This window comes from the organism of the source record quoted next, unplaced genomic scaffold (genome assembly GCF_019419815.1).
Source record: "Pyrus x bretschneideri cultivar Hongxiangsu unplaced genomic scaffold, Pyrus_bretschneideri_v1 Contig4, whole genome shotgun sequence".
Lineage (NCBI taxonomy): Eukaryota > Viridiplantae > Streptophyta > Magnoliopsida > Rosales > Rosaceae > Pyrus > Pyrus x bretschneideri.
The window spans coordinates 8,419,262-8,446,877 of NW_025999723.1; the positions used below are offsets into that span (position 1 = coordinate 8,419,262).

At 37.4% G+C, this 27,616-nt stretch overlaps 1 protein-coding gene and 1 pseudogene across 1 annotated transcript; both read left to right on the forward strand.

Moving 5' to 3' along the window:
• Positions 1–2,619: 2,619 nt before the first annotated feature.
• LOC125468780 lies at positions 2,620–8,966 on the forward strand (annotated as a pseudogene).
• A 9,072-nt stretch (positions 8,967–18,038) lies between these two features.
• LOC125468715 (protein SPA1-RELATED 3-like) lies at positions 18,039–19,052 on the forward strand. The gene is made up of 2 exons (XM_048564966.1): positions 18,039–18,541; positions 18,698–19,052. The coding sequence occupies exons 1-2, from the start codon at positions 18,107–18,109 to the stop codon at positions 18,857–18,859; spliced, it is 597 nt and encodes a 198-aa protein (XP_048420923.1). The 5' UTR covers positions 18,039–18,106; the 3' UTR covers positions 18,860–19,052.
• Positions 19,053–27,616: the final 8,564 nt, after the last annotated feature.

The following is a 27,616-nucleotide window of genomic DNA, read 5'->3' on the forward strand; positions in this document are numbered from 1 at the left end:
CTATGGTTATTTTCGTCAATTTCGTCAGAATTTTGTCAAAATGAGTTATGTTGGAAGGACCATTGCTACAATTGGGTTAAAGTTGAGTGACAATTTCTCCAGTTGGATTAAAGTTGAGGGACCAATGGTAATGAATTTTTAGTTTAGGGACTATAGCTGCACGTTTTGATGAGTTGAGGGATCAATGGTAATGAATTTTTAGTTGAGGGATCATTGCTCCAATTGAGTTAAAGTTAAGAGACTATCACTATAATTTACTCTTATTATAATTATTTCGTATTCTTTCACAATCCTTTATAACAATAAAAGTTTTGCCTTCATCGAATAAATGGTGATAAGGTAATTGGAAGATAACTTTACGGTAAAAAGAAAAAAAAATTAGAATTTAAATCTTTATGGTGTAGTTTTTTAGCAAATTTAATCCAAACGTACTTTTTTCCGTTAAATTATCATACAATTTGGCCCTATGGATCATCCTAAATGTATTTTGGTTTATTTTCTTGGTTAGTCGTAGTCGTACAAATATCTATATTTCATACAAGTGATACTAGTAAAACAAAAGAGTTGAAACAGAACTTAGCAAGGAGGAAAGTAGAGGTGGGTTCGACAGGGGCCACCCCGAAAAAAATCAAATTGAACACGGAACCAAAATCGAAGATTAAAAAAATTAAAAACCAACGTGGAAAAAGGATATGTTTTGAACTATGATTAACGAGATTCAAACCCGCACTGTCATGGAACAGCTCAACACCTTTCCACCATTGTGGTAAAAGGCCATTTGCTATGAATTATTAAATTATCGCTTTTTAACTAAAATGGTTTTTAATATTGACATAATTTCTCATTTTTGTGCTTGAGATTTGAAATCGATAAGAGTAGTCTCTGAATTTTATTCACCATCAATCATTTTATCTTTATTTAACATAAGTTTTCACAAAATAACCAAAATGATTAATTGTGGACAACTTAGAGAAAATGTATATCACCATGAATTATCAATCAGTAGATTACAACCACAAGTCTCGCCGCTATCTCGAGGAACCAAAAGAAAGAAAGAAATATATGCCATCCCATGTTCGAAGTATGTTTGGACTAGCTAATGATAAGATCACAAACGAGTAATATGCCCATGAAATTATCGTCATTGTTCTCCGGCTGAGAGATATATGCTTCATCTGCAGCAACCACATTTGGTCTAGCTAATGATGAGATGTTGAGATCATGCTCCGTTCATCATTGCCTAAACCTTAAACCGAGCCGAACTGAATGCAAACCGAACCGAAAAAATCGGAAGAAAATCCGAATCAAAACGAACCTCACAATAATTTTGGTTCGGTTTTTCGTTTTCGACAAAAATCAAACCAATGTGAACTGAACTCATCCCTAAACGAAAGTTTTCAACAAACACTAAGTCCAAGAAAGTCATAGCTCTCAATCTACCAACGAGCATAAGGAAACAATGTCATTCACCACTCAAAGAAAAAAATTTCCGCCACTAACTTGTAGTTAATTAAGCTACAAACTCCTTAATAGTTATATACCAAAGAGCTTTCAAAAATAAACGAACTTCCACCAGCGAATACATTTTCATTATTTTTTCAAATTTTCTACTTTTTTTATTCAAATGTTTACAATTGGGAACTTGCGCGGAGATTTCCTATTTTTTCCTTTAATCATCCATTTACAAAATTGCCCCTAACTTTTCGTATCCTATCCAATCATTGCAATCATCCAAACAAAATTGATTTTTGCTTTTGACAACTTTCACCGAAATTGACAGAAGCTTTTCGTATCCTATCCAAATATCTAAGAGAAGATAAATGTTAATGAGACTTTAGTATGGTAAGCTGGAACTTGAATATTGGGAAAAAAAATATGTTGACAAAAGCATCTGAAGAGTCCTATTTTAATAGTCTTTTTAGACTTACTCTAACTCGTAAAACTCGAATTTTAGATTCTAAATCTACCCTAACTTATTCTAAGTCTTAGGCCAAATATAGGTTTGACTCCAAAGTTCATTTTGAGGGCAAATTTAGGCCTGAATTCTCCCTGAGTTAGTGACACAGCCACCATATATGTCTATTTTTTTTAGATTTATATTTATAAATTCATTGAACCTAACGACTAAGATCTAATATGACCATATTCAATGGTAAAAACAGGATCTTATGGTACAAATTTAAATCCAGTGGCTAATTAAAAAATTATTTCATATGTTTCATATTCTTTCATAGTATTTCACAATTTTTATGGTGTCGGTTTTATGATTTTTCAATATTGATAAGAATTTAAATTTTTAGATTAAAATATTCATAAAATTAAATTATGATAGTCTACGTTATTTTTTTATTTTTTTAAAGTTACTTCAAGAAAAAAATTATCCTAAATGCATTCTTTAATAATTTCAGACTAAAAGTTTAGCTAGAAGGTTTGTAACAAAAAAAACTATTTCTAAGTTAAAATTTTTACATTTTAACTTAAAAATTGAAGACCGTCTAAGCTTTCTCTTTTACAAATGATTAGGATTGAAACCTGATCGCCAGCTCAATTATAAAACCGCTCCCACTCCCCACCTTAGTCCTCACTACTCACACACCAGTACCATTTTCCCACGCATTTCCTGGAAAAATGTAGCCAACTTTTCTCAGTTGCAAAACAAGCAAATACCCAAACCCCAACCACAAATATGGTCGCCACCGCACCGCCGCCACCCACCTCAGCCCCAAAGGCCTTTAACGACGTACCCTAATGCTCGACCCCAATGGGCCACTCACTTTTCTACCGAATTCGCTTAGCTCTCCCGATCGACGTCCCATACATCCACAAGCTCATCTACTAGCTAGCCGTCTTTGAGCACCTAACTGACCTCTTCGCCTCCATTAAGTCCTCACTCTTCTCTATCCTCTTTATTGGATAAGTAAATAATATGCTAGGTCATCATTGTACATGTGCACATATAGAGTAGTATAAATAGTTCATTTCCTCTTGTATTTTGGTTAAGTCGGTGTATAACAAAAACAGTTACAAAAATATATTGAGAAATTCTTTGGTTTTCTTCTTCTTTAAGCTTTCTTAATCTGCATATTTCTTAATTTCTATGAAGTTCTTCCTTGCAGTTAAGATGGTATCGAGAGCCAGTCTTGCTTGCACAATGGGTCTGGTTTATAGGTTTCACTGCTTCGATTGGTGATAAGGTGATATTGTTTCTGTGGCTTTCACAAATTCTTAAGAATTTTGCTTAGATCTGGAATTTTTTTTCCGAACCTTTGTATAATTGAAGGCCGATGCCATAGTTTCTATTGAATTGACGATTTATATGCTGCGTTCATGAAAGGCCAATGCCAATTTGCCATAGTTTCTGTTGAATTGACGATTTATATGCTGCATTCATGAAAGGCCGATGCCAATTTGTGTGAATTTTGGGTTTTCTTGCGTTAAGTGAATTGATTGAAGGCAGATGTCGAGTGATGAAGTTTGTTTGTGATTCTTGAAATTGTATAGTGATTGGTTGCTCTTGATTCTGTGTTTGAAGTTAATTTTGTAAATTTTTCATCTGTGTTCTTTCCACCGACTCAAGTTTCACCTGGGTTTTTCTGGGTTCGTCCATTGTTTTTTTATGTTTGTTACATTTATTGATATTACAGTGAATTTGTTATTCCAATCATGGTTAATTAAGTGAAAATTGAAGGTTTGCTGGGTATGCTTACGATGAAACTGAATGATGATAATTTTCTTAAATGGAGTTTTTAGTTTAGCTATGTTTTGCGTGGATATGATCATCTTGATCATTTCACGAGTGATTCTGTATGTCCTCCCAAGTTTGTTCTCACCCCTGAATTAGGAGTTACTACTGAGGTTAATGCTACGTATAAGAACTGGGTGAAGATGGATATGGCATTGTTAAGCTTGTTGATTGTTACCCTTAGTGATGATGCAATTGAGCATGTGGTTGGCTGTAAGACGTCTCATGAGGCCTAGATTACCTTACATGATCGATATATGTCTATTTCTAAAGCTAGTGTCAATCATCTAAGAGCTGAACTACATGCTATGCAAAAAAAATGAGGGGGGGATATTATTGATAAGTATCTGCTAAGGTTGAAAGCACTAAAAGATCAATTACAGGCTACTGGAGAGAAAGTGTCAAATAATGATCTTATTATTGCTGCACACACAGTTCTACCTTCTGATTATGATACAATTAGAATTGTTATTTTTGCCAAAGAGTCACCCATTACTCTTAAGGAATTTCGAGCTCAATTAATCGGTGTAGAGAAGAGTATTGAAGCAGTAATGAATTCTTTGGTTCAGGGGGTGTCTGTTATGTTTGTGAATGCTAATTCTTCTAATGATCATGTTGGGGGATCTTCAGGTTATTCGAGTAATCCCTCACCTCCTCAGTTTTCTCCAAATCTTGGCTATGGCTCATCTGGTAGTTATTCTTCTCAGACAAGTTATCCTCCATCTGGTAATCAATTTCATTCGAATAGTTTTTCAGGCTTGAATCAGAATGGCAGAATGTTTGGTATGAATAACTATGGACCATGAGGTAATGGAAGCTATAAACCCAGGTTCAATAATTCCAGATCTGGTCCAAATTGGCAATCATGGTCAAGCAATACTTCTAACAGGTTTGATCTTGTCCCCGAGTGTCAAATATGTTCTCGCAAAGGTCATGTTGCAGTTACTTGTCTTTATAGAAATGATGGTGGACAGTCTGTACAAGAGTGTCAAATTTATGGCAAACGTGGTCATATTGCATTAAACTGCAGGCATAGAGGCAATTATGCCTATCAAGGAGCTCAACCTCCTCATTCCTTATCTGCCAACTATGCATATCAAGGTTTTCCTATGTCTTCTCAAGCTAATATGGGATTGGTATCTCTTCAATCTCAGTTTGTGAATAACAATCAAACTCTTCAGTTTATGCATAATAGTCAGTCTCCTCAGTATGTGCATAATAGTCAATCTCATCAATTTGTGCACTACAATCAGTCTCCACAATTTAGCTCTCCATCTATGTCATCTTTACCCTGTTTTCCAGCTATGAATGCACAATATTCTGCTGCAATTGCAAATGGAGATTCCTGGATTCTTGATACTGGTGCTTCTCACCACATAACACCCGATTTGACAGTCCTTGCTCAATCTACACCTTATGCAGGATCCGAGAAGATAATAGTGGGAAATGGTGAAGGTTTGAAAGTTCAAAATATTGGTCATAACACTTCGCAAACTCCTTCTAATGTTTTACATCTTAAGAACATTTTACATGTGCCAATGTTGACTGTGGATTTGTTGTTTGTTAAAAAGTTGTGCAAAGACAATCATAGTTGGTTTATCTGTGATGATATTCAGTTTTTTGTGTAAGACAAGATAACAGGGGCGAGCCTCCACCACGGAAAGAGTAGCGATCATGAGTTGTTTCGAGTACCCATGCATATTTTTCCCACTTTAATGGATCAAGGTGCATGCTCTGCTTATTTGGGACAGTCTGTGACATCTGCCTTGTGGCATTAGCGTTGTGGTCATCTTCGAATGACATATTGAAAACTATGCTTAGAGAATCAAATATAGCTGTTACTTCTGATGAAACTGTCAAACTTTGTTCTCATTGTCTTGATGGGAAAATGAGTAGACTTCATTTTTCTGATAGGATTGATAGAGCAAATATTCCCTTTTACAAAGTACACAGTGATGTAGGAGGCCCTTCTCCAATTGTTTTAGTTAAAGGTTTTCGATATTATATGTCTTTTATAGATGAAGCTACTCGATTTGTATGGATATTTACTATCATGAATAAATCAGAAGTTTTTGGTTCCTTTGTCAAATTCTGTGCATATATTGAGAATCAATTTCATACTAGAGTTAAAAGTGTTACAATCTGATGGTGGTGGAGAATTTCTTAGTCATGCTTACACATGGTATATTACATTTTATCTCTTGTCCTTACACACCTCAGCAGAATGGATTAGTTGAGCGGAAGCATCGACATCTTATTGAAACAACTATTACATTGCTATATGTGGCCAAGTTACCTAACAAGTTTTGGTCTTATGCAATCAATCATGTTGCCTTTTTTATTAATAGGATGCCTTGTAAGGGTCTTAATATGGTTTCACCTTTTGGGAAGTTGTTTGGCAAGAAACCAGACATAGCTAATCTCAAAGTTTTTGGTTCCGCCATTTATCCTTATCTTAGGCCCTACAATACTAATAAGTTGCAGCCTCGATCAACCCAATGTGTGTTCTTGGGATATTCACAAAGTTATAAAGGTGTTATCTGCTACAGTATATCAACTGGGAAAGTTATTATTTCTCGTTATGTCATTCATGATGAAACTATATTTTCCTTATAGACATATTGGTTCAACTATTACAGATGCCACTTCTTACATGTCTTCTGGTCAAAGTAGTACTATAAGTTCTATAATTGTAAAGTTACCATCTTCAATGGATCATTCTTTTAGTATTGATTCCAACAATGTTCCCCACGGGTTTCAGTCACTCAATCACTTGGTTTTACATCACAGCATCATGTTTCTAAGAGTTCTTTGGAAAATGCACAGGACTCTACTACACATGCTACTCTTTCCAGCCCTATGTTGCCTGTCCAAGTTGTGTTACCTCTTCTCAATTCTTCTAGTTCTCCTAGCACAAGTAATACATCTATTTCATAGGGAATTCAAACAAGGTTAAGAACTGGTATCATAAACAGAAAAGACTACTCGGCCTTAATAGCTATATTCCCAGAAGTGCAGTATTTGACTCTTGAGGATTATGATCATTTCTTAGGGGGTTTCACCTTTGTTGCTGATATTCTGGATGCTTCAAAACCATCAACTATCAAACAAGCATCTAATATTCCCCAGTGACAAAGGGCAATGCAAGATAGGTTTGATGCTCTTCAAGCACAAGGTACCTGGACACTTGTTCCTAATTTTTGTGATAAGAATGTCATTGGTAGCAAGTGGGTGTATAAAATCAAAAAGAAAAATGATGGTTCTATTTCCTGATATAAAGCACGCTTGGTTGCTCAGGGGTTTAACCAAGAAAAGAGGTTGGATTATACAGAAACATTTAGTCCTGTGGTTCGACATACTACGATTCGTTTAATCTTAGCACTAGCCGCTACACATCATTGGGATCTTCGACAACTTGACATGAAGAACACTTTTCTTCACGAGGAATTGCATGAAGAAGTTTATATAAAGCAACCCTAAGGCTTTGTCAATCCTTAGTTCCTACTCACGTCTGCAAATTAGTTAAGTCTCTTTATGGTTTAAAACAAGCTCGCCGAGCTTGGAATGCCAAATTTACTAACTATTTGCAGGCTATTGGATTTGAAGCTTCAATGTCAGATTCTAGTCTATTTGTTAAAATCGAAGGAACTTATGTGGTTATTTTACTTCTGTACGTCGATGACATCATAATTACAAGCTCTAATCCCCAATTGATACAATCTGTGATCACAGCTCTCAATGAAGTATTTGATCTTATGAATATGGGCAAGTTAATTTATTTCCTTGACCTACAGGTTACTTATAAGACAAATAGTGATCTGTTTATCAATCAAGCCAAATATGTGATTGATCTGATTCACAAGGCTAGCATGGATGATTGTAAGCCGTGCTCCACACCCTGTAAGCCTCATAATCAGGTTCTTACTACTGAAAGTACCTCACTCACTAATCCTACTCCATATCGAAGTTTGGTTGGGGCTTTATAATACCTTACATTTACACGTCCAGACATTGCCTTTGCTATGAATACTATATGTTAATATATGAATGCTCCTATGGATGTACACTTTGCTATGGTTAAAAGAATAATTCGATATTTGCAAGGGACTATTCAATATGGCTTAACATACACTTTTGGGAGTTCTGTGTATGTGACTGCATATAGTGATTCGGATTAGGCTACACATTTGAACACTCGGAGTTCTATCACTGGTTATGTTGTGTATCTTGGCTCTAATCCTATTTCTTTGCAATCTAAAAAGCAGTCCTCTATGTCTCGAAGTTCAATTGAGGCTGAATATCGAGCCTTAGCACATACTACAGCTGATATTGCTTGGATTCGTCTCATTCTCAAAGATTTACATGAGTTTTTATCTTATCTTTCGGTGGTGTATTGCGATAATCAATCTGCAATAGCTTTGAGCTTAAATCCGGTTCAACACTCTAGAATCAAGCACTTGGAAACGAATTTTCACTTTGTCCGTGAACAAGTTCAAAAAGGTGACTTATCTGTTGAATATGTGTGTACTAGAGCTCAGATTGTCGATGTGCTCACCAAAGGTCTTCATGGTCCAGATTTTCTTTGTCACTGTTTCAATCTTAAGTTTGGTTATCTAAGCTAAGATTGAAGGGGGGTATTAGATAAGTAAATAATATGCCAGGTCATCATTGTACATATGCAGAACATGTGCACATATAGAGTAGTATAAATATTTCATTTCCTCTTGTATTTTGGTTAAGTCGGTGTATAACAAAAACAGTTACAGAAATATATTGAGAAATTCTTTGGTTTTCTTCTTTTTTAAGCTTTCTTAGTCTGCATATTTCTTGATTTCTATGAAGTTCTTCCTTGCAGTTAAGACTCTTCACCTCCCCTCCATTCCAGTCCTTCACCATTTTCATCCTCGAGGTTTCTCAAACACCTTTCATGGAACACCTTCACCTTGAGTGCAACAACTCGACCTACGCACCCACCATCAAAACCCTGATATGGACCTCCTCATCGATGACCCAGAATGCGATTTGTTCAGGTACAACGGCGAGGGACGTCGTCGTTGCTGGGTTTGTGCTGTTTTTCCCAAATTACTCCACCCTTATGGGGAAGTGAGAGTTTTACATTGAGGACTTGTTTGTGAGGGACTGCTACAGGAGGAAAAGGCTCAGGAAGATGCTGCTTTCAGCAGTGGCGAAACATGCGGTGAGTGGAGGATTTGCAGGCTCATAGGTGATCCTCTCAATGCTTATGTCAATGCCTAACTTGATAATTTCCATGGCTCTTTTCCGGGATTTAAAGTTGAGGAAATTACATGAGTCGTGTGTGTAACATTTGGATTCTGGTTATATCCTATCTAGTTTCGAAATTTCTCTTGTTGTTATCTCAATGGCATTGTTGTTATGTTTGTTTAATTTTTTGCTTTTGGGTTCTTAGTTGTTTTTTTGTGACTTGTTATCCAAGGAATGCTATTTGTGTTGTGATTTTAGACTCTGAGAATTGGACATGTGTTGAAGTAAAAAAAATATGCCAGAAAAAAATAATTAATTAATTTTGGGCTTCCTTTCCTAAATTTCAGATTAAAAAAAAGAAATGAATGGAAAAAAAAATGCCATTCTTACTTTTATTTCTACCATAATTTGTATAAGTGTTCTATCAAAAAATAAATAAATCATTTGTATAAGTGTAGCACATAGAAGTGGTTCCATTACTCAAGGAATGTGGGTTCTAGAATTTTAATTTGAAAAGCAAAATCAAAGTGGTGGATGAGATAATTTTTGCTCACCATACACCTAATCATTTATCACGTGTCATTTCAACTAACTCTAGTTAACTTTTACACTAAATGTTACTTTTTCAATTTTGTTTTATTTTTAAAAAAGGTAAATTACATAAAACTACCTCAACTATTGGGCAGTCACAGTTTCATACCTCGTATTTAAAAAGTTTCAATTTCATACCTCATCTTACGATTTGTTACAATTTCATACATTCCGTCAGTTTAATTGTCAATTCTTCCGTTAAATAGTCACATGGCTTAAAAAAATTCAAAAAATATTCAAAAAAATTAATTAAATATTAAAAATTAAAAAAAAAAATCATTTAATATTTTTTCTTTTTCCATGGGGGACCGACCCCCTAAACCACTCGTATCTCCTTCCTACCCCACTTCTCCCTCTCACCGTGCGCAGAACCCCTTAACCTACTTGGGTTTTTTCATCTGACATCCCCTTGGATCCCTTCCACCTAATCTCCGCCGTCCACTTGTCCTTTTTTTCTTTGTCTTGTGGACCGGCCCCGTCTACACCCTCTCTCACCAGATCCCAGCCTTCTAGCCTCTGCACCACCAGCCTTACCTCCTACTTCTTTGTCGTCAGAGGCAGCCATGGTCGCCACCTCATCATCTTCGCCACCAATCTTTTGAATCAGTCCCTACCCATCGAACTACCAAAGCCAGAAAAGAAAATTTGAAGAAAGCAACCCTTAATCTGAATCAAAAAATTTCTCTGGGGGCTATTTCGTTCCAGGGAAAATAAATGTTTCTGATGGGTTATTAGGTTTGCAGTGAAGGATTTTCCGAGAAAATTTGGGATTTGATTTTATTTGATTAGTTTGGGGCATGGGTTGGGGGAAGACGGGAGCGCGTGGGATTTGGGTTTGGGATGGGATCTGGATTCAGGGCTGACGAGGCTACTGTTGCAGCATGAAAGGGAGAAAGGGAGAGAGAATATGGGAGGAAAAGGGATGGCGGATGAAAAAACCTAGGTGGGTTGGGGGGGGGGGTTATGGGCATGGCGAGAAAGAGAAGTGGGGAAGGAAGGAGATACAGGTCGTTTAGGGGGGTGGGTCCCCCATGGAAAAAGAAATAATATTAAATGATTTTATTGTTTTTTAATTTTTAATCTTTAATTCAAATTTTAAAGTTTTATTAAATTTTTTAGGCCACATCACTATTTGACGGAAGAATTGATATACAAACTGACGGAAGGTATGAAATTGTAAAAAATTGTAAGATAAGGTATGACATTGAAACTTTTTAAAGATAAGGCATGAAATTGTGACTGACCCAATAGTTGAGGTAGTTTTATGTAATTTACCCAAAAAAAATTAACAAATGTTAAGTGAAATGGCACATGAAAAATGATTAGATGTATGTGACCATACACTAAGGTTTAGAATAGTTAGCAAAAATGTTTCGCAGTTTAACAAACGATATTGTTTACACGAAAGAAAATAGATGGGTTTAACCTCACAATGAACTAGTAATAATGTGGTTCAAATTCTCTATTCTTCTGTTTCCTTAATGCTCCATAATGATCAGCCCCATATTGCAAAATTAATGCCAAAACAAAACACCAAGCCGTTCCTTTTCTTTCTTGAATGATCCACCTCCAACCCTTCTCTTGTCTTCTCTTTTATTCTCCAAGAGCCTAATAATTGATAAATTAGTGCCTAGCAAAACTCCTTTTTCTTCTTGTCTTCCTTCATTTCCTTCTGTGTAACCGACGAAGCTTAGGCACCCATGTACTGTTTGAGATGCTGAATGAAATACCAATCTATCATTGCTTGTAAAAAAAAAAAGCGACGAAAGCTTAACACAAACTTATTATCTTGAGTTTACTTGCTGCAGTCATAGCATCCTTGCATCTCGCCGTCTAACTTCTAGAAAATCTGTAAGTGATCATATTCTGCTGCAATTGTGTCTGTCGGCTTGCTCATGAGAATAGAAGAGAAGGCAAAGCTTTCATTTTTCTTTTCTGTGCAATAAAAGGATAAAGGCCGTATTCTTCTTGAAGTGGCCATGCACCCTGCATAACATTTAAATAGCATAATGTATTTGAAACCCAAAAAGAAAGAAAAACATGTGATCTTAAATATGCCAAAAGCACACACACTCAGTTTATTTAGGCAAAATATTGAGAAATTTGACTCATTTAACTCAATTTAAAAGTAATGAGATCCAATATAATTTCCATCACATTAATCTAGCTTGAGAACACAAAATCATGTAGTTCCTTTCGTTAAAATCAAATATATCGTAAGAAAATGTAGCTTTCGGGGTAAAATAAATAGTACAATAGGTTCTCAATAAATACCCCCAAACTTACGTTTTCCTAGTCCTCGAGTAAAAGAAAGAAAAACATAAAAAATAAAAAAATAAAAAAAAGGCATGGAAAACGCTAGCTTCCCCCTATGACCTCAAAGAATCTCAATTAAGATTTCATAATAATCAAGAATTTTCATAAGCACAAAGCAACTGAATCAACCATATTCCATGTGTTAGCCAAAACCTTTCTATCATCCTTGAGGTGCAGTGTGTATAATATAGCCTTGCCAATGCAATTCCAAGCTTATCAAAATCATCATATGCAAACAAATGACCTTCTCACTGGACATACACTCATTCACACATATTTCTGGGTTAATATGTTTCACTTAAATGATCTCATTAATTAAACATGCAGCCATATACTTGCTTATCAACCTAGCTTGGTATCAATTTCAAGAAATTTCTTGGATAAAAAAGTCTTTTGCCAGGTTGTAATGGGGCTAAAGGTGATAAGCTATAAAGAAACGATATGCAATTCAACTTTTTTGAGAAAGTGTACATTAGAGCAAACCAAGGACAATAACATCCCCTCACAATTTCAACTGGAAATATGAATTTTGCATCACAAGCTATCCCTCCAACTTATGCAATTGCACACTCAAGCTTTTTACGTATAATAACAATGAACATTAAGAATAGAAGTATGCTTGTACATAACACATTTCAAATATTAGCACTCTCCAATTTTTTTTTTCAATATTTACATAAATGAACGAAAGCCATACTACCCGCACAAAATAACGAGCTTCCTGTAGATTTTTAATCATTTCTCTCTTTTTATCATGCTCGAATATATAAAGCTACAACGCCCCTCGTTTTCACATTTCAATGTAGTACACACTCTCCATCCATTTTTCTATATAAATTAAACCCAATAGCCTAACCTCTATAATACTTTCTCAAAATAATAAAATATAGGTATATGCATAAGGGCTCAACTCCAATATTGGAGCATGGTAGGGAGATATGGCTAGCAAAGAAAAGGCTTAATTTAAGGCTCAAAGTGCTACTAATGATAAAAGGAGCATATAAGGTAGGCATGAAAGGCTCAAACGATTCAAAAATGGCCTTTATCCTTTCCAAGTTATTGCATGAATTGATGAATGAATCAAAAGGTACAAATCAAGTTCTAGAGATACATGTAAGAATGAGATCATATGCACAAGAATAAATGTGATTGATGCATGATAGTTCAATCATATTAGGCTCAAAAGCTCACAATTTTTCCATTTGGTCACTATATTCACATATGAAACATTAAATCATGCTTTAGTTTCAAATCAATAAGGCTATGTGCATTCTTGTTTCAAGGATGATTGAACATGTACAAAACTAACAAGAGAAGGAAATTCACCTAAACATGCTTACTAATTTCTCAATCACCATGTTTCGAATTCAACCAATCACATCATTGGGTCAGGAAACTAACAAAAAATGTGACAACCCGTCCCTAATTTTACGATTTTATTAATTTTAAAAGAGTGACTAAACAAAAATGCCCCTAGAGGTAAGAATTTTGACTTCTGTTGATCATTGTTTAGAGAGACGTATGACTTATTCTTTAAGCGTATTTGTGTAGTACTCAATGATACGAATGCGTGGGCACAAGTGGAATCGAATTTGAAGTTACGATAGAGATTTTATGGACTTATGAACTTGAAGGGCAATTTGGTAATTTCCTTTTTAAAGATATTTTGTGGCTTGTTTTGTGAGCCATGTGGGGCCCACACCCCACTCTTTCCTTCTCTCATGTGTCTCCCAATTCCCAGAAATCCCCTTTTTTTCAACTCTCAACTCATTTGCTGCCACCTCATCTCTCCCTCATTTCACTCTCTCTCGTCTATCAACTCCGTTTCGTTTTTCTCTCTTTGTAAGTGCAGAGAAACTGCACCATACTACCCTAGCCATTCCGGCGAGCACCACCACCACGAACCTAGGCTAGTCATGAATCATCACCGATTGCCATGATTTCCTCTCCATCATCTTTCACCTCTCTTTCCCGCCCGTTCTCCTAATCTCTGCAGCTATGCAGACATTACCACGACGGAGCATTGTCGTCTTCTATCAAAACCATCGAAATTAGACCACTAGCCTCGAAGGGAGATTACCATCACCGTTATCCAGTCAGTTCAGTGCACCTTGGTTCGAGATGTGGCTGCACAGTGGCTTTGGCCACTGTTCATCGCCTTCTCTTGTGAAACTTCATTTTTCTGACAAAAGAGAACCTCGAAAACCCCAAGTTCTTCGTAGATCATGTTTTGTAGTATAATTAGGGTCACTTTGGGGGATTTTGGTGATGTTTGGACGCAAGAAACAACGTAGGGGAAGTTTCCTAGTTTTCTAGTGGAGATCCGGCAGCTTTAAGCCATTTTTCGGCCAACTCTGGCCACAACTTAGTCCCTTTTAGGTATATTTTGCATCTTTTGCCTTCCTAGCTTTAATTTGGCTTTTAAATGGAGAATTTTGGTTCAGATTCGAAGCTAAGCAGAGCTTGGGAAGTTTCTAGGCCAAACTACCGATGTTATTCTTCGTTTGTCCGACGGGTTCAACATGCGAGACAATGGGTCGACCCAACACGGTTAAAAAAAAAAAATCCAATAAACCCGGATTTGAATCCGAACCGAGGATCCAACCTAGCTCAGTTCCTAAATGGATTCCTAGAATGTTTTAGAATATTCTCTAGAATATTCCTTAGACTATTCCTTGCATTGACTTTTTTGAAAGTTTTCTCGAAAACCCTCCTAGGCTAATTTTGACACCTCGAGTCCATTTTTGACATCCATTTAGTGAAATTTCAAAGTTTTAACGTAGTTGACTGCCAGGGTGGATCGATTGACTTTTTACAATATTTACCCATGACCCTTCTTAGTGTATCTCGACACTCTAATTCCAAATCCGCACTCCATTTTCCCAATTTTAATCGTTTTAGTTGAGTTTTATTAATGGGTCCCAATATTATGCTTAGGTGAAATTACCATTGGAGATTCCGGCTTCCTAACTTGAACGGATGTGACATCACAAGTAACTGTGAGTGGGTCTTTTCTTTTATGTAGTGTGTGTGTGTGTATATATTTGTTAGTTTCCATTTATATATTTCATAAAGAATTTTCTACGATACGCCTAGATTAGCTTAACGTTTATAAGATTTAGCATGTCGATAGAAATTATGAAATTATGCTATGTCCTACGGGATGTACAAGTATGCGTATTATTATTGATGCCTTAATTATATTTATGGCCATGAATAGTATTATGGCAATATGAATTATCAACTTACCACTGCATGATTTTATTTACGTTATTTGCTCATTGTTGCTGCACCGGTGTTAGTATTTGCCCGGGCCAAGGCCAGTCTTTCACATATATGTTCACATCACACCGTACGCTCACTTTGGATCCATTGTAGGTGCTAGTCCTGTCCTATAATGTTATAGCAATTAGGAGTCGTAAGAAATGCGCATAGCGCCAGTCTTCACGTGATTGTAGTACTAGATCGTAAATCATTATTACACCCAATCAAGTTCATTTCAGATTACCTCTGCATGAACTCATGTGTTAGCATATGTCGATAAGCACTTGATATGATATGTTTATTTATACGAGATTATGTGATTATTGGACGTTAGGTGCTTATTACAAATTTTGTGACGCATTGAATTCTTGAGATATTGCAGGCTATGATAAGTATTTTCATACTATACGTCATATGTATATTTTGGAAACTATACTTGTTTTACAGCGAGGGGTTATAATGTTTTCAAAAAGGTTTTTATAAAACTTTATTTTTAGGCTCACTCACCCTTATATTTCGCCCCTCCAGGTTTTAGTGCTGAGCTTTCATGTCAACGAGGATTCTTGGCAAATCTTGGTATAGGTGGTTGCCTTCGGTGGTATAATTCTCATCCTACTTTACTGTACTTTACTTATGCTCTGATATCACGTGTGAAATGGGTTCATTCTCGCTCACAAGTGCACTCTTATATTTAGGCACTTTAGGTTTAAATTTATTTACATTTTCCTCATTACTACACTTTATGGCTTCGTCACCTCCTGGTGTCGGCTAGCATAACTCGATTCGTAGTCCATGTGAACATTTCGGGTCGGAGTGTGTCAAAAAACAAATTCAAAACAATAATAAAAAAACAAGAAAATGTTTTGAATTTTATGTCAATTTCTAATTTTTTTTCTTTTTAAATTTTCTAATTTTTATTGTTTTTTAAGTAGTAAGAACAAGACAAACTAAAGTAATAAAATGAAAGGACTCAAAATTGACAAAGCAACATAAAGACAACGCAATTCAAATCTTGTTAAAAGGTTTGAAAATTTTCAATTTTTTCTTTGTTTTTAAACCTCACCCCCAACTTAAAATTGACATTGTCCCTAATGTCTTTTAACATATGAAATAAAGAAATAAAATAAAATGAACGAGGAAAAACATTTGGACAAAGAAACTTCCTTGGTTTATGCACCACATGGTGGTCATTGTGTTCCCCAACAAGAAGTAACCCACAAACTTGATTCTACAATAAGCTCCAAGAGTGGACAACATCCAGTTCTCCTACAATAGAAAATAAAATAATACAGCATAACATGCAAGAAATTCAAGAAAGAAAAAAAAAAAAAACAAGAAACTAAAAGGAACATAGAAATATTAGGTTGCCTCCCAACAAGCGCTAAATTTATAGTCTTTAGCCGAACTACGAATGGGTTAAGCAGGATCAGTGATAAGAGGTGAAGAATTGGTGGCGTTGAAATTGACATCCCCATTCACCTTCTTGTTGTGAACATCGACTGTAAAACATTCTACATCACTTGAGCATTTAATAGCTTTAAAAACTTTAAACACCACATGCTTTCCTTGTATTCTCACTGTAACTAGGCCCTTTCGAACTTCAATTACAATATCCACAGTGGCCAAGAATGGCCTACTTAGGATGACTGGGATTTCACGACAAAATTTGCAAGGAGAATTAACTTGTCAACCCGCACCAATACATCTTCAAAAATTCCTCGTGGGTATGTGACAGATCGATCCATAAACAAACTAATGTTGGTTTTATCTCTCCCAAACCTAATTGTTTAAAGATAGAGAATGACATTAGATTAATACTTTCACCCAAATCACATAAATAATTATCAAAATGAGTATTTCTAATTGTGCAAGGAATACTAAAACTCCTTGGATCTTTCAACTTAGGTGGCAATTTCTTTTGTAGCACCGTACTACATTCTTTGGATACCATCACCGTCTCATGCTCAATGAACCTCCTCTTCTTGGTGCATATGTCTTTCAAAAATTTTGTATAACTTGAAATTTGTTTCATTGCATTTGCATCAAGCAAAGGAATGTTAATGTGAACTTTTTTGAAAAATATCAGAAAAGTGTTGATCTGTCTTAGCCTTTTGTAACCGTTGAGGATATGGAATAGGTGGAGAAATTTTTTTCTCATGTACTTGCTCTTCCTCTTACAGTTCAGTGATGCCATTTACCAACTTTTCAACCGGGTCCACTTTTCCTTCATCCTTTGTTCTACAACTTTCCACTCCGGAGTGTGATGGCCTTGACTTGCTCTTGATTCTTGTGATTGATCTTAGTTTGACTTGGAAACTTGTCATTCTCTCTCTCAACCATGGCATTGGCAATCTGACCAACCTGATCCTCTAGCTTGCGTATGGATGCTTGCTGATTTTGTAGAAAAGTTTGAGTTGCTTACATGAATATATTCGTGTTTTGATCGAGAATGTTGGTAGTTTGAGCACATTGAGCCATCATATCTTTCATTGGACTCTTTTTGGCTTCATTGTTCTGGAACAGTAAAGGTAGGTTTACTTGATTCTGCTAATTGTTCTTCCAACCAAAATTTGGATGATGACGCCAACCAGGATTATATTTATTTGAGAATGAATCAAACTGTTGGTGGTTGAAGTTGTTCACTTGATTGTCTTTCTTGAATAAACTCTAGAAAAGAATTGATTATGGGACACTCGATACTTGAATGTATACCTACACAAATTTCACAAACAACACCAAAAGATTTCACAGATTTGATAGTCATTAAGTTATCAAACTTTTTAATTAAACCGGAAATTTGTGCAGCCATAGCTGATGAACGGTCATAGCTTGAGACAGCGGTTGGATAAACCGGATCGATTTGTTGATGTATTTGAATGCTTGCATGTATTTAGGCAAATAGTGGAAATTATTAGTGTAGCACATTCGCAAGGGATTGTTGTTCATAATGTGCGACCTTCAAGTTTCGTCATGTCATCTTTCAACCACATCTCCTTTATCGAGTATGCATCTTGTTCGGATTCTGGCACTGATTCTCCCGAGGATGAGTTAAACAGCCCAACTGAAGAAATTAAGGATTTTCCCTCTCTCTTGCATCGTAATCTGCATCAGCAACGAAGGAACTTAGGAAGAGAAAATTTTCAGTCTATGACAACTCCAAATGCCTTGTCGGAAACGAGTTGCATGCAGTCGAGTTCAATCCATGCAGCACGCGAATCGTTGGTACAAGAGAGTGAAAATAGAATCAGAGACCGAAATGTTGAACTAGAAGATAAGAGACAACCGTTTCCAATGAAACAAATATTGCTTATGGAGACCAGTTGGTATACTAGTCCCGAAGAGGTTTCTGCTGGATCGAGTTCATGTGCTTCAGACATTTATCGGTTAGGGGTTCTTCTTTTTGAGGTTCGTAAATAAAAGCTTTCAATTGTTTATCTGTAGTATAAGTTAAATAAGATCTTCAGCATTCAGTTATCATTTTATGTAATGGTAAAAGTTGATTTTGTTCAGAGTTCTTTTGTTTTTGTTTTCGTGGACTAACGCGGTGGTGCTTGTGACCAGTTATTCTGTCCACTCAACTCAAGAGAAGAAAAGAGCAGAACAATGTCTAGTCTGAGACATCGAGTTCTTCCTCCTCAATTGCCGCTGAAATGGCCTAAAGAGGCTTCGTTTTGTTTATGGCTACTGCACCCCGAGCCAAATAGCCGGCCAAAAATGTGGTGAATACTCCTTACAAAATGGCCTTCCATCTCAGACGTTGATTTTTCTTTTCAAAAGCTACCATAAATAGTCTGAGACATCGAGTTTCATGGAAGTAATTGTTGTATATTTAAACTGCATTACATATATCTGTAATTCATTACGTCATGAAATACTCCATTTTATGCCATTTTCTATAATTTGGTCTTGTAGTTCATAAATCCTAGGGATCCTAGGGATCATGTGATCATGACCGTTCATTGTACATCATGCAGTCAGTTTTTGTTATGTACTATTTATATTTAATTTTAAATTTTGAAATGATTTCTGACCGCACGATGTACGATGCACAGTCACGATCACAGGATCCCTAGGATTCCTAGGAAAAGAATCCGACAAGGATCATTTTCCCATTATTAGATATTGGAAACTTCCTTAGAATTCTTTTTAGGGTAAATTAAATTTTGCCCCCTTAGGTTTCGGTGCAATTACAACCTCATACAACATCTTTAAAACATTTCAATCTCATACATTTAGTATTTTTTTTTTCATTTCAATTTCATACAACCGTTAAAAATCTGTTAAGTTAACCATTAAGTGATGACATGGCAAATATAGAGTCCCCATTTGCGCTGACATGGCTGTCATATTTGTGCCACATGGCTAAACACTTAATAAAAATTTTAAAATATTAAAATAATTAACTAAAGCAAAGTAAAAAAATAATAATAAAAATAAAAAGAAAATAAAAAACCCAAAATCCCCTTTGTCTTTGTAGAAACTGTATATTCAAAATTATATTATTTGAGGTATTACACTCTATATTTATACACAGACTATGAGATACCTTCCTAGTGTTACAATGAAACGGAAAAACAATTATATCCTGATAAATGCTAATAACAACATAACAGCTAAAACAATAATGAATTGTCCTTAAGGACCCTTAACTATGCTAACTCCCGTAACCCCCTAACACTCCCCCGCAAACTTGACTCCGGAGAGGTGACAAGTTTGGAAATAAGACGTGAAAACCGGTCAACTGGTAATCCTTTGGTGAAGACATCGGCAAGCTGAAACGTGGACGGGATAAATTGAACCTTGTGACTGCCAGAAGCGACTCGTTCACGGACAAAATGATAATCAATCCCAATGTGTTTGGTGCGAGCATGAAACACGGGATTAGCAGCTAAGTACGTGGTAGACAAGTTGTCACAATTGAGTAACACGGGACGAGTGAGCGGACAACAAAGTTCAGTTAAAAGATTTTGAATCCATATAGTATCAGCGCATGCATAGGCAAGGGCTCGATATTCAGCTTCGGCACTGGAACGAGAAACCGTTGGCTGTTTCTTGGCACTCCATGAGATGAGATTGGGTCCCAAAAATATACAGTAACCGGAGGTGGACCGCCGTGTATCAGGGCATCCTACCCAATCCGCATCGGAATAGGCAATTAGGAAAGAACAGTCAGGAGAACTACGAATAGGAAGACCAAAACCAAGAGTGCCTTTAAGGTAACGTAATATCCTCTTAACAGATTCAAAATTAACATCACTGGGAGATCCCATAAACTGAGCAACATGTTGAACCGCATATGAGATGTCGGGGCGGGTCATGGTAAGGTATTGGAGGGCACCAACAATGTGGCGATAAAGTGTAGGATCGGCAAGTTTAGTACCATCAGTATGAGAAAGTGTACCTTTCGAAGCCATGGGTGTGGAAACAGGTTTACAGTCCAAGAGATTGATGCGTTTGAGAAGATCAACTGTATATTTGTTTTGAGTAAGATGAACTGAATCCGTGTGATAATGAACCTCCACCCCAAGAAAATAATGCAAACGCCCCAAATCTTTGATGTCAAATTCCGCTCCCAAGGTGCTAATAAATGTCTGAATATGAGAAGAATCACTACCGGTGAGAATAATATCATCCACATACAATAATAAAATCAAAACACGAGAATTGTCTTGATAAACAAACATGGAGGTGTCAGCCCGACTTTGACAAAAGCCAAACTGTACAAGGAAAGAACTAAAACGTTGAAACCATGCCCGTGGAGCCTGCTTGAGACCGTAGATGGCCTTATGAAGTTTGCACACATGATGAGGACGATCTGGATCAACAAATCCCGGGGGTTGTCGCATGTAAACTTCTTCAGAAAGAGAGCCGTGCAAGAAGGCATTTTTGACATCAAGCTGTCGAATGGACCATTGAAAAGAAACAGCCAAACAAAGAACGGTGCGAATCGTTGTAGGCTTGACGACAGGGCTGAAAGTATCAAAATAATCAACGCCAGACTGTTGATGGAACCCTTTGGCAACGAGACGTGCCTTGTACCGTTCAAGTGTGCCATCAGATCGCCGCTTAATTTTGAAAACCCATTTGCAACCAACCGTATTGATTGATTGATAGGGAGGGATCAGGGAGAGGTGGGACAGACGGGATAGCTGTAGATGCGGGCAGGTTGACTGCAGGCGGGTCTGCTGCATATGGTTCAGTAGGAGGACAGCTGGAGGCATCGAGTGGCACGTGTGCTGTCGGGGCTTGCTGCAGTGGCATGGTGCTGTCGGTGCTTGTTTCAGGTGCTGGCGGTGCTTGCTGTTGTGGCACGGGCCGAGAGACATGTGGTGGGACAAATGGGGGAGAGGCTTGATTAGGCAACAAGCCTACGGAAACGACGGCAAGCGGTGGAGAGGAAACAGATAAAGGGGCAGCAGCATAATAAAACTGATCTTCATGAAATTTGACATGCCGTGAAATATAAAGGCGTCCAGTAGGGGGATGGAAGCACCGATACCCACGATGTTTATCACTGTAACCAACAAAAACACACTGGAGAGAACGAGGTTGTAATTTGTTAGACACATAATCTCCAAGATAGGGATAACACAAGCACCCAAATATGCGAAACATTTTATAATCTGGGGAATGACCAAATAAGGATTGATAAGGTGAGATTCCATGAAGAACAGGTGTAGGAAGGTGATTAATTAAATAAACTGCCGTACAAAAAGATTCAGCCCATAAGGTGTGAGGCATGTGAGCAGTATGTAAAAGAGTACGACCCATATCAGCAATATGGCAATGTTTACGCTCAGCCAATCCATTTTGCTGAGGTGTATGAGGACAAGAAAAACGATGCACAATTCCATTAGTAGCACAAAAATGTTTAAACTGCAAGTTGTCATATTCCTTACCCCCATCACTCTGGAACTGTTTAATAGACAAAGAGAATTGATTTTGGACATAAATAACAAAAGCAGAAAAATGATCGAAGACTTCGGACTTCAAACGCATGGGAAAAATCCACGAATAGCGAGTGGAATCATCAGTAAACAAGACATAATATCGATAACCAGAGACGGAAAGAACATGAGACATCCACACATCAGAATGTATTAAATCAAATGGTGCAAGGGAACGATGTTCATGAGGTGAAAAGGAAAGTTTTATTGATTTAGATAAGGCACAATGGCTACAATTTGAATGCAATAAACGAGAAGGAGAACCTAACAATGACTTAGAAACTAGTGAATCAAGCACTCTGTTGGAAGGATGACCAAGACGACGATGCCAAAGAGACGAAGACACGGCAACAGAAGAGAGAGCGGTCTTGGGCCCAGTCAAGAGTGTAGGAAAGATGGGATAAAGACCATCTTTACATAGGCCCTGAAATAGAAGAACGCCAGTTTGTAAGTCACGAATGTGATAACCTCAAGGAAAGAAAGTAATACTTACATGCATATCATTTGTGAACTGAGCCACTGATAAAAGATGTTTATGAAGAGAGGGAACACGAAGAACATCAGAGAGTCGAAAAACATAAGTGCCAGAAGAAAACAAAACATTACCAGACTGAGTGATGGGGAGGGTGTCACCATTACCAATAACAACATTGTCAGTTGGTGTATAGGAGGCACCGGGGGGAAACAACTTAGCATCATGTGTCATGTGATTGGTAGCACCGGAGTCCCAATACCAGTTAGGATCGGAAGAGGAAGTAACATGCATGCCAGCAAAGGGACGAGAGTGAGGGCACTTGGCTTGAACATGTCCAAATTGATGGCAATGCCAACATTGGACCGGCGGACGAGGTGGTGGAGGACCCAGAAGTCTTGGAGCATTGAAGGCAAGTCGCTGTGGACGGTAGAAGTTTTGTGCAGGCCCATTAAAGGGACGGATGGGTGGCCTTTGGGCAGAGGGATCACGAGCACGGAAATGGCGCGGGCCACGTGGTGGACGTGTTGCTAGCATGACAGCATGGGAATTTGTAGGAGTGAGGTGGGCGGCAAAAGCTTGTTGCCCCTCAAAAGCAAGCAGTTTGGTGCGGAGGTCCGAAAAAGGTGGAAGTGGTGGAAAGTTCAGAAGAGCCGTCACAAGCATCTGGTAATCAGGGCCCAGACCACGGAGTACATAAGTAACCAAGTCAGAATTGGACACAGGCTCTTGGATAACAGTGAGTTCATCAGCCAAACTTTTGGCCTGAGCAAGGTAGTCAGAAATAGTTTTGGAGCCTTTGGTGAGAGAGAAGAGACGAAATTTTAGTTGGGCAGCATTGGCTAATGATTGCTGCGAGAAATTTTGCTGGAGACAATCCCATATATCTTTCGAGGTGGAGAACCCAATGACTTGAGGAAGAACAGTTTCAGATAGTGTGGCACGAAGAATACTAATAAGGCTTTGATCGGTTTGGAACCAAGATGTGTATTCAGGATTGGGTGATGGAGAAGGAGTAGTTTTGTCATCGCTTGAAGAAGGGGACAAAGTAGAGGGAGGACAGGGATAAGATCCATCAACAAAGCGCCAAAGATTCTGGCCTAGCAAGAAAGGTTTGACTTGGCTTTCCCACACAAGATAATTGGTATCAGAAAGTTTGACAGAGACAAGATGAGAGATATTAGGATTAGAGATAGGGGAGAAGGCTGAAGAAGACGCACTACCTGAAGCCATTTCAAAAAAAAAAAAAAACTTCAGGCTCTTGATACCATGTAGAAACTGTATATTCAAAATTATATTATTTGAGGTATTACACTCTATATTTATACACAGACTATGAGATACCTTCCTAGTGTTACAATGAAACGGAAAAACAATTATATCCTGATAAATGCTAATAACAACATAACAGCTAAAACCATAATGAATTGTCCTTAAGAACCCTTAACTATGCTAACTCCCGTAACCCCCTAACAGTCTTCATCACCCCCTTCTCCAATCCCCCATCCTCCATCACCCACCCCTGACCCCATTAATTCTACACCTCCATCTAACCCAAAATTTCAAATTCCCTTACCCAAGCCACCTCTCCATCTACCCCATCCCTTTCTCCCCACCTAAGCCCACCCCAAAAAATCCCCTTCGTGCTTGAACAACCCGGACCACTCGACCCACCTGAAGAATTGGAGGGCGTGCTTCTAGTTCTGAATGCCGTGCAAGACGTTCCACACTAGGTTGTGGTTGCATTTGGGTACCAAGTTCCAGATCAAGTTCTGTAACCAAGTCGTCCAAGCTCGATTCACCATCATTCTGCAGATTATGCCCTCTGTCTTCTCTAGGTTTCAAAGACGGTGCTACTTAGATTTTGGGACATGGATTTAAGTTGGAGGTGCATATAGGCCTAAAGATTGGAGGGTTAAGGGGGTGGATATGGATCAGCCTGTGATTAGAGAAAGGTGCATAAGTGATGGGGGAACGGGTTGGAATCGTGAAGGTGATGGAGGGGTGGCTCGGGTAGGGAAGATGAAGGTGTAGATGGAGGGGTAGCTCAGGTAGGGGAATGGGATAAGGGGTGGGTGATGGGGGATGGGAGAAGGGGGTGGGGAAGACGAAGGGGATTTTTGGGCTTATATATATATATATATATATTACTTTTCTTTAATTAATTATTTTAATATTTTAAATTTTTTATTAAGTGTTTAGCCATGTGGCACAAAGTGGTAGCCACGTTAGCACAAATGGGGACCCTAAATTTGCCACATCATCATTTAACGGTTAGCTTAACATATTTTTTAACGGTTGTATGAAATTAAAAAAAATAATACTAAATGTATGAGGTTGAAATATTTTAAAGATATTATATGAGGTTGTAATTGCACCGGAACTTGAGAGGGTAAAATGTAATTTACCCTTCTTTTTACACCTCTCTTCCCTTTTTCTTTTCCTTATTTTCCGCATCTATACTAGAGCCTATGTACGGTAGGTGCATGTGTTTGGCCTCATAGACCATTTTCAAGAGGGATGTCAAATTATAATTGATGGATGATGTGACAATTTGAAGTCTTATGTCAAATTTTGTACTTCTTCAACCGAATTGTTAAATATTAATTTTTATTTATTTAAATAGATCTTTAAATGGTTGTAAATATTACAAAAAAGCTGAAACAAAATTTTTATTAGTTGAAATGTTAGTGGAATAAGGGATAAACTATTAAAATGAATTAAAAATAAATTTGACATATTACAAAGCTTTCAAATCCAGTTAGCAAACAACACTTCAATTGAATAAACTTTTGACATCAAATATAAGGGTGGGTTCGAAAAATCGAAAACCGAAAAAAACCGAACCGAACACCTAACCGAAGCCCAAAAAAACCAAACCGAACCGAATCTGATTCAATTCAGTTCGGTTTCTAGGGGTTCAAAAACCGGACCGAACTGAACTGAACCGAAGTATAGGCAAAACGACGTCGTTTCATATTTAATTATAAATTAATATTTTTAATTATAAATTAATATTTTTTTCCCTTGAATGGCTTCTTTCAGTCAAACTTGTAACATGGCGCCTGCCTTCTTCAGTTGAAAACCCTAAACATATCGATCCATTCCCTTTCCCTTATCCCTTTGTCCGTACTCTCACTTGGACCATCTCATTCCTAGCTTCACTGCTCTTCCAGTTCGTCTTCTTCCTTCCCAGCGACCTGTGACCTGTCTCACATCTCGCCATCGCCGTCTCACTCTCAGTCTCTCACCCCCGTGACTGGTGACTCGCGACACACGACTTCCTCTCGCCGTTTCGAGTCTTAAGTCTTGACCCACAAACTCCCTCTTTTGCAAGGTTAGTCTCTCACCCCCACCCCCCCCCCCCCAGATGCATTTTGCAAATTTTTTTTTTTCAATTTCATTGGTTCTGTTGAATCTGATATGTAGCTTTTCAATTTCATGGTTTTGCAATTTGTTTTGGGTTTGCTGGATTTGGTTGGGTAACTTCATTTCTGAACACTATTAGACTATTAGTTGAGGTTTGATTAATTTGTGAGAGTACGTAGGGTTTGATTAATTTGTTTTGGGTATGCTGCTGGATTTGGTTATGCCACTTTCACTCTAGGGTTTTCTCGGATAATGTGAGTCTTTCCGACTCCGTGGAGCGAGTGGAGAGTGTCGATGTGGGTTATTGGAGACATGGGGGGTGTTGTTGGGGAAATTAGGGTTATTGAATTGGGTAAATTGGGCGGCAGAAGGGGGAGGAGAATTAATTAGTTGCATATTAGGATTAATGCTTTATGACTTATGACTTATAAGTTATGAGTTGCAGATTAGGATTAATTAGTTGCATATTAAGATTAATGCTTTATGACTTATGAGTTGCAAATTACTTTCCAAATGTCAAATGAATTAGTATTTTGAGTAATACTAAATTTCAAAGAGAACCAAAATATGTTTGATTTTGACTTTTAATTATTTGTCACTCAACAGCAGAAAGATTAAAGTTTGTTGTGTCTAAGAGTGTAAATAACTAGTTTAATCCATCTTATATGTTTTGTATCTTTTGAGGATTATAGTCAGACCTTGCTTTTATATAGAAGGATTATAGTCATGGACCTTGCTTATTATGTGCATCCGTAGTTTTTCCATGTGCATCCTACCTTTACTTATTATATGTTTTGTATCTTAATTAGATGAAGTCAAGTGCATCAAAGGCCTCGAGCTCAAGCTCAAACTCAATGAGATCATCAAATAGCTCCCGTGAAAAAATAAACTAATCTACGTCTACTCCATCGCAAGTGAGTTGTCATCTCTATACTTTCTCTATGGTTCTTATGTCTCAGTTTATTTAATAATTAATTGTAATGATTCTTTCTATTATTTTTGATGGACATTGTTGGTGAATCAACTCCACCTTAACTCCCCATGGTGGCAACTCAACAAACTCCTCTTACTCATGATGCATCCAAACAATCCTCTGATGCAACTCCAAAAGAAGGTTGCTTAAGTGATCAAGTAAGTAAAGATGACACTTTCTTGGATTCACTAAAAAGTCATGAAAGATCTACAATTTGGGAGCACTTTGATAGGACAATTGAGGGAGGTTGAGTTAAAGGAGTGTGCAAGTATTGCAGCAAATCATATATGGCCGACACGGATAAAAATGGCACAACTAGTATAAGAAATCACTTAGCTAGATGTAGGAGCTACGGCCCTAATAAGGAAATATTTGCTGCCAATAGGCAAAAGATCTTAATCTTTGCCAGCACAAAAGATAAGTTGGAAGTTATAGGCTTTTCTCAAGTGGAAGTTACTAAGGCTTGCGTTGAAATGATAATTATATATGAGTTACCTTTTTCCTTTGTCGAGGGAGTGTTTTCGTCATTTTTGCATGCATGTGTGTTCTTTGTGGAGAGTGTCTAGTCGTAAGACAATAGCTAAAGATGTACTTGGCTTGTTTTACTCCGAAAAGGAGAAATTGAAAAGTCAGTTGTAAGACATTTAGGGTGTGTCTAACAACAGATACATGGACTTCTATTCAACAAACAAATTACATAGTTCTCACCGCTCATTTTA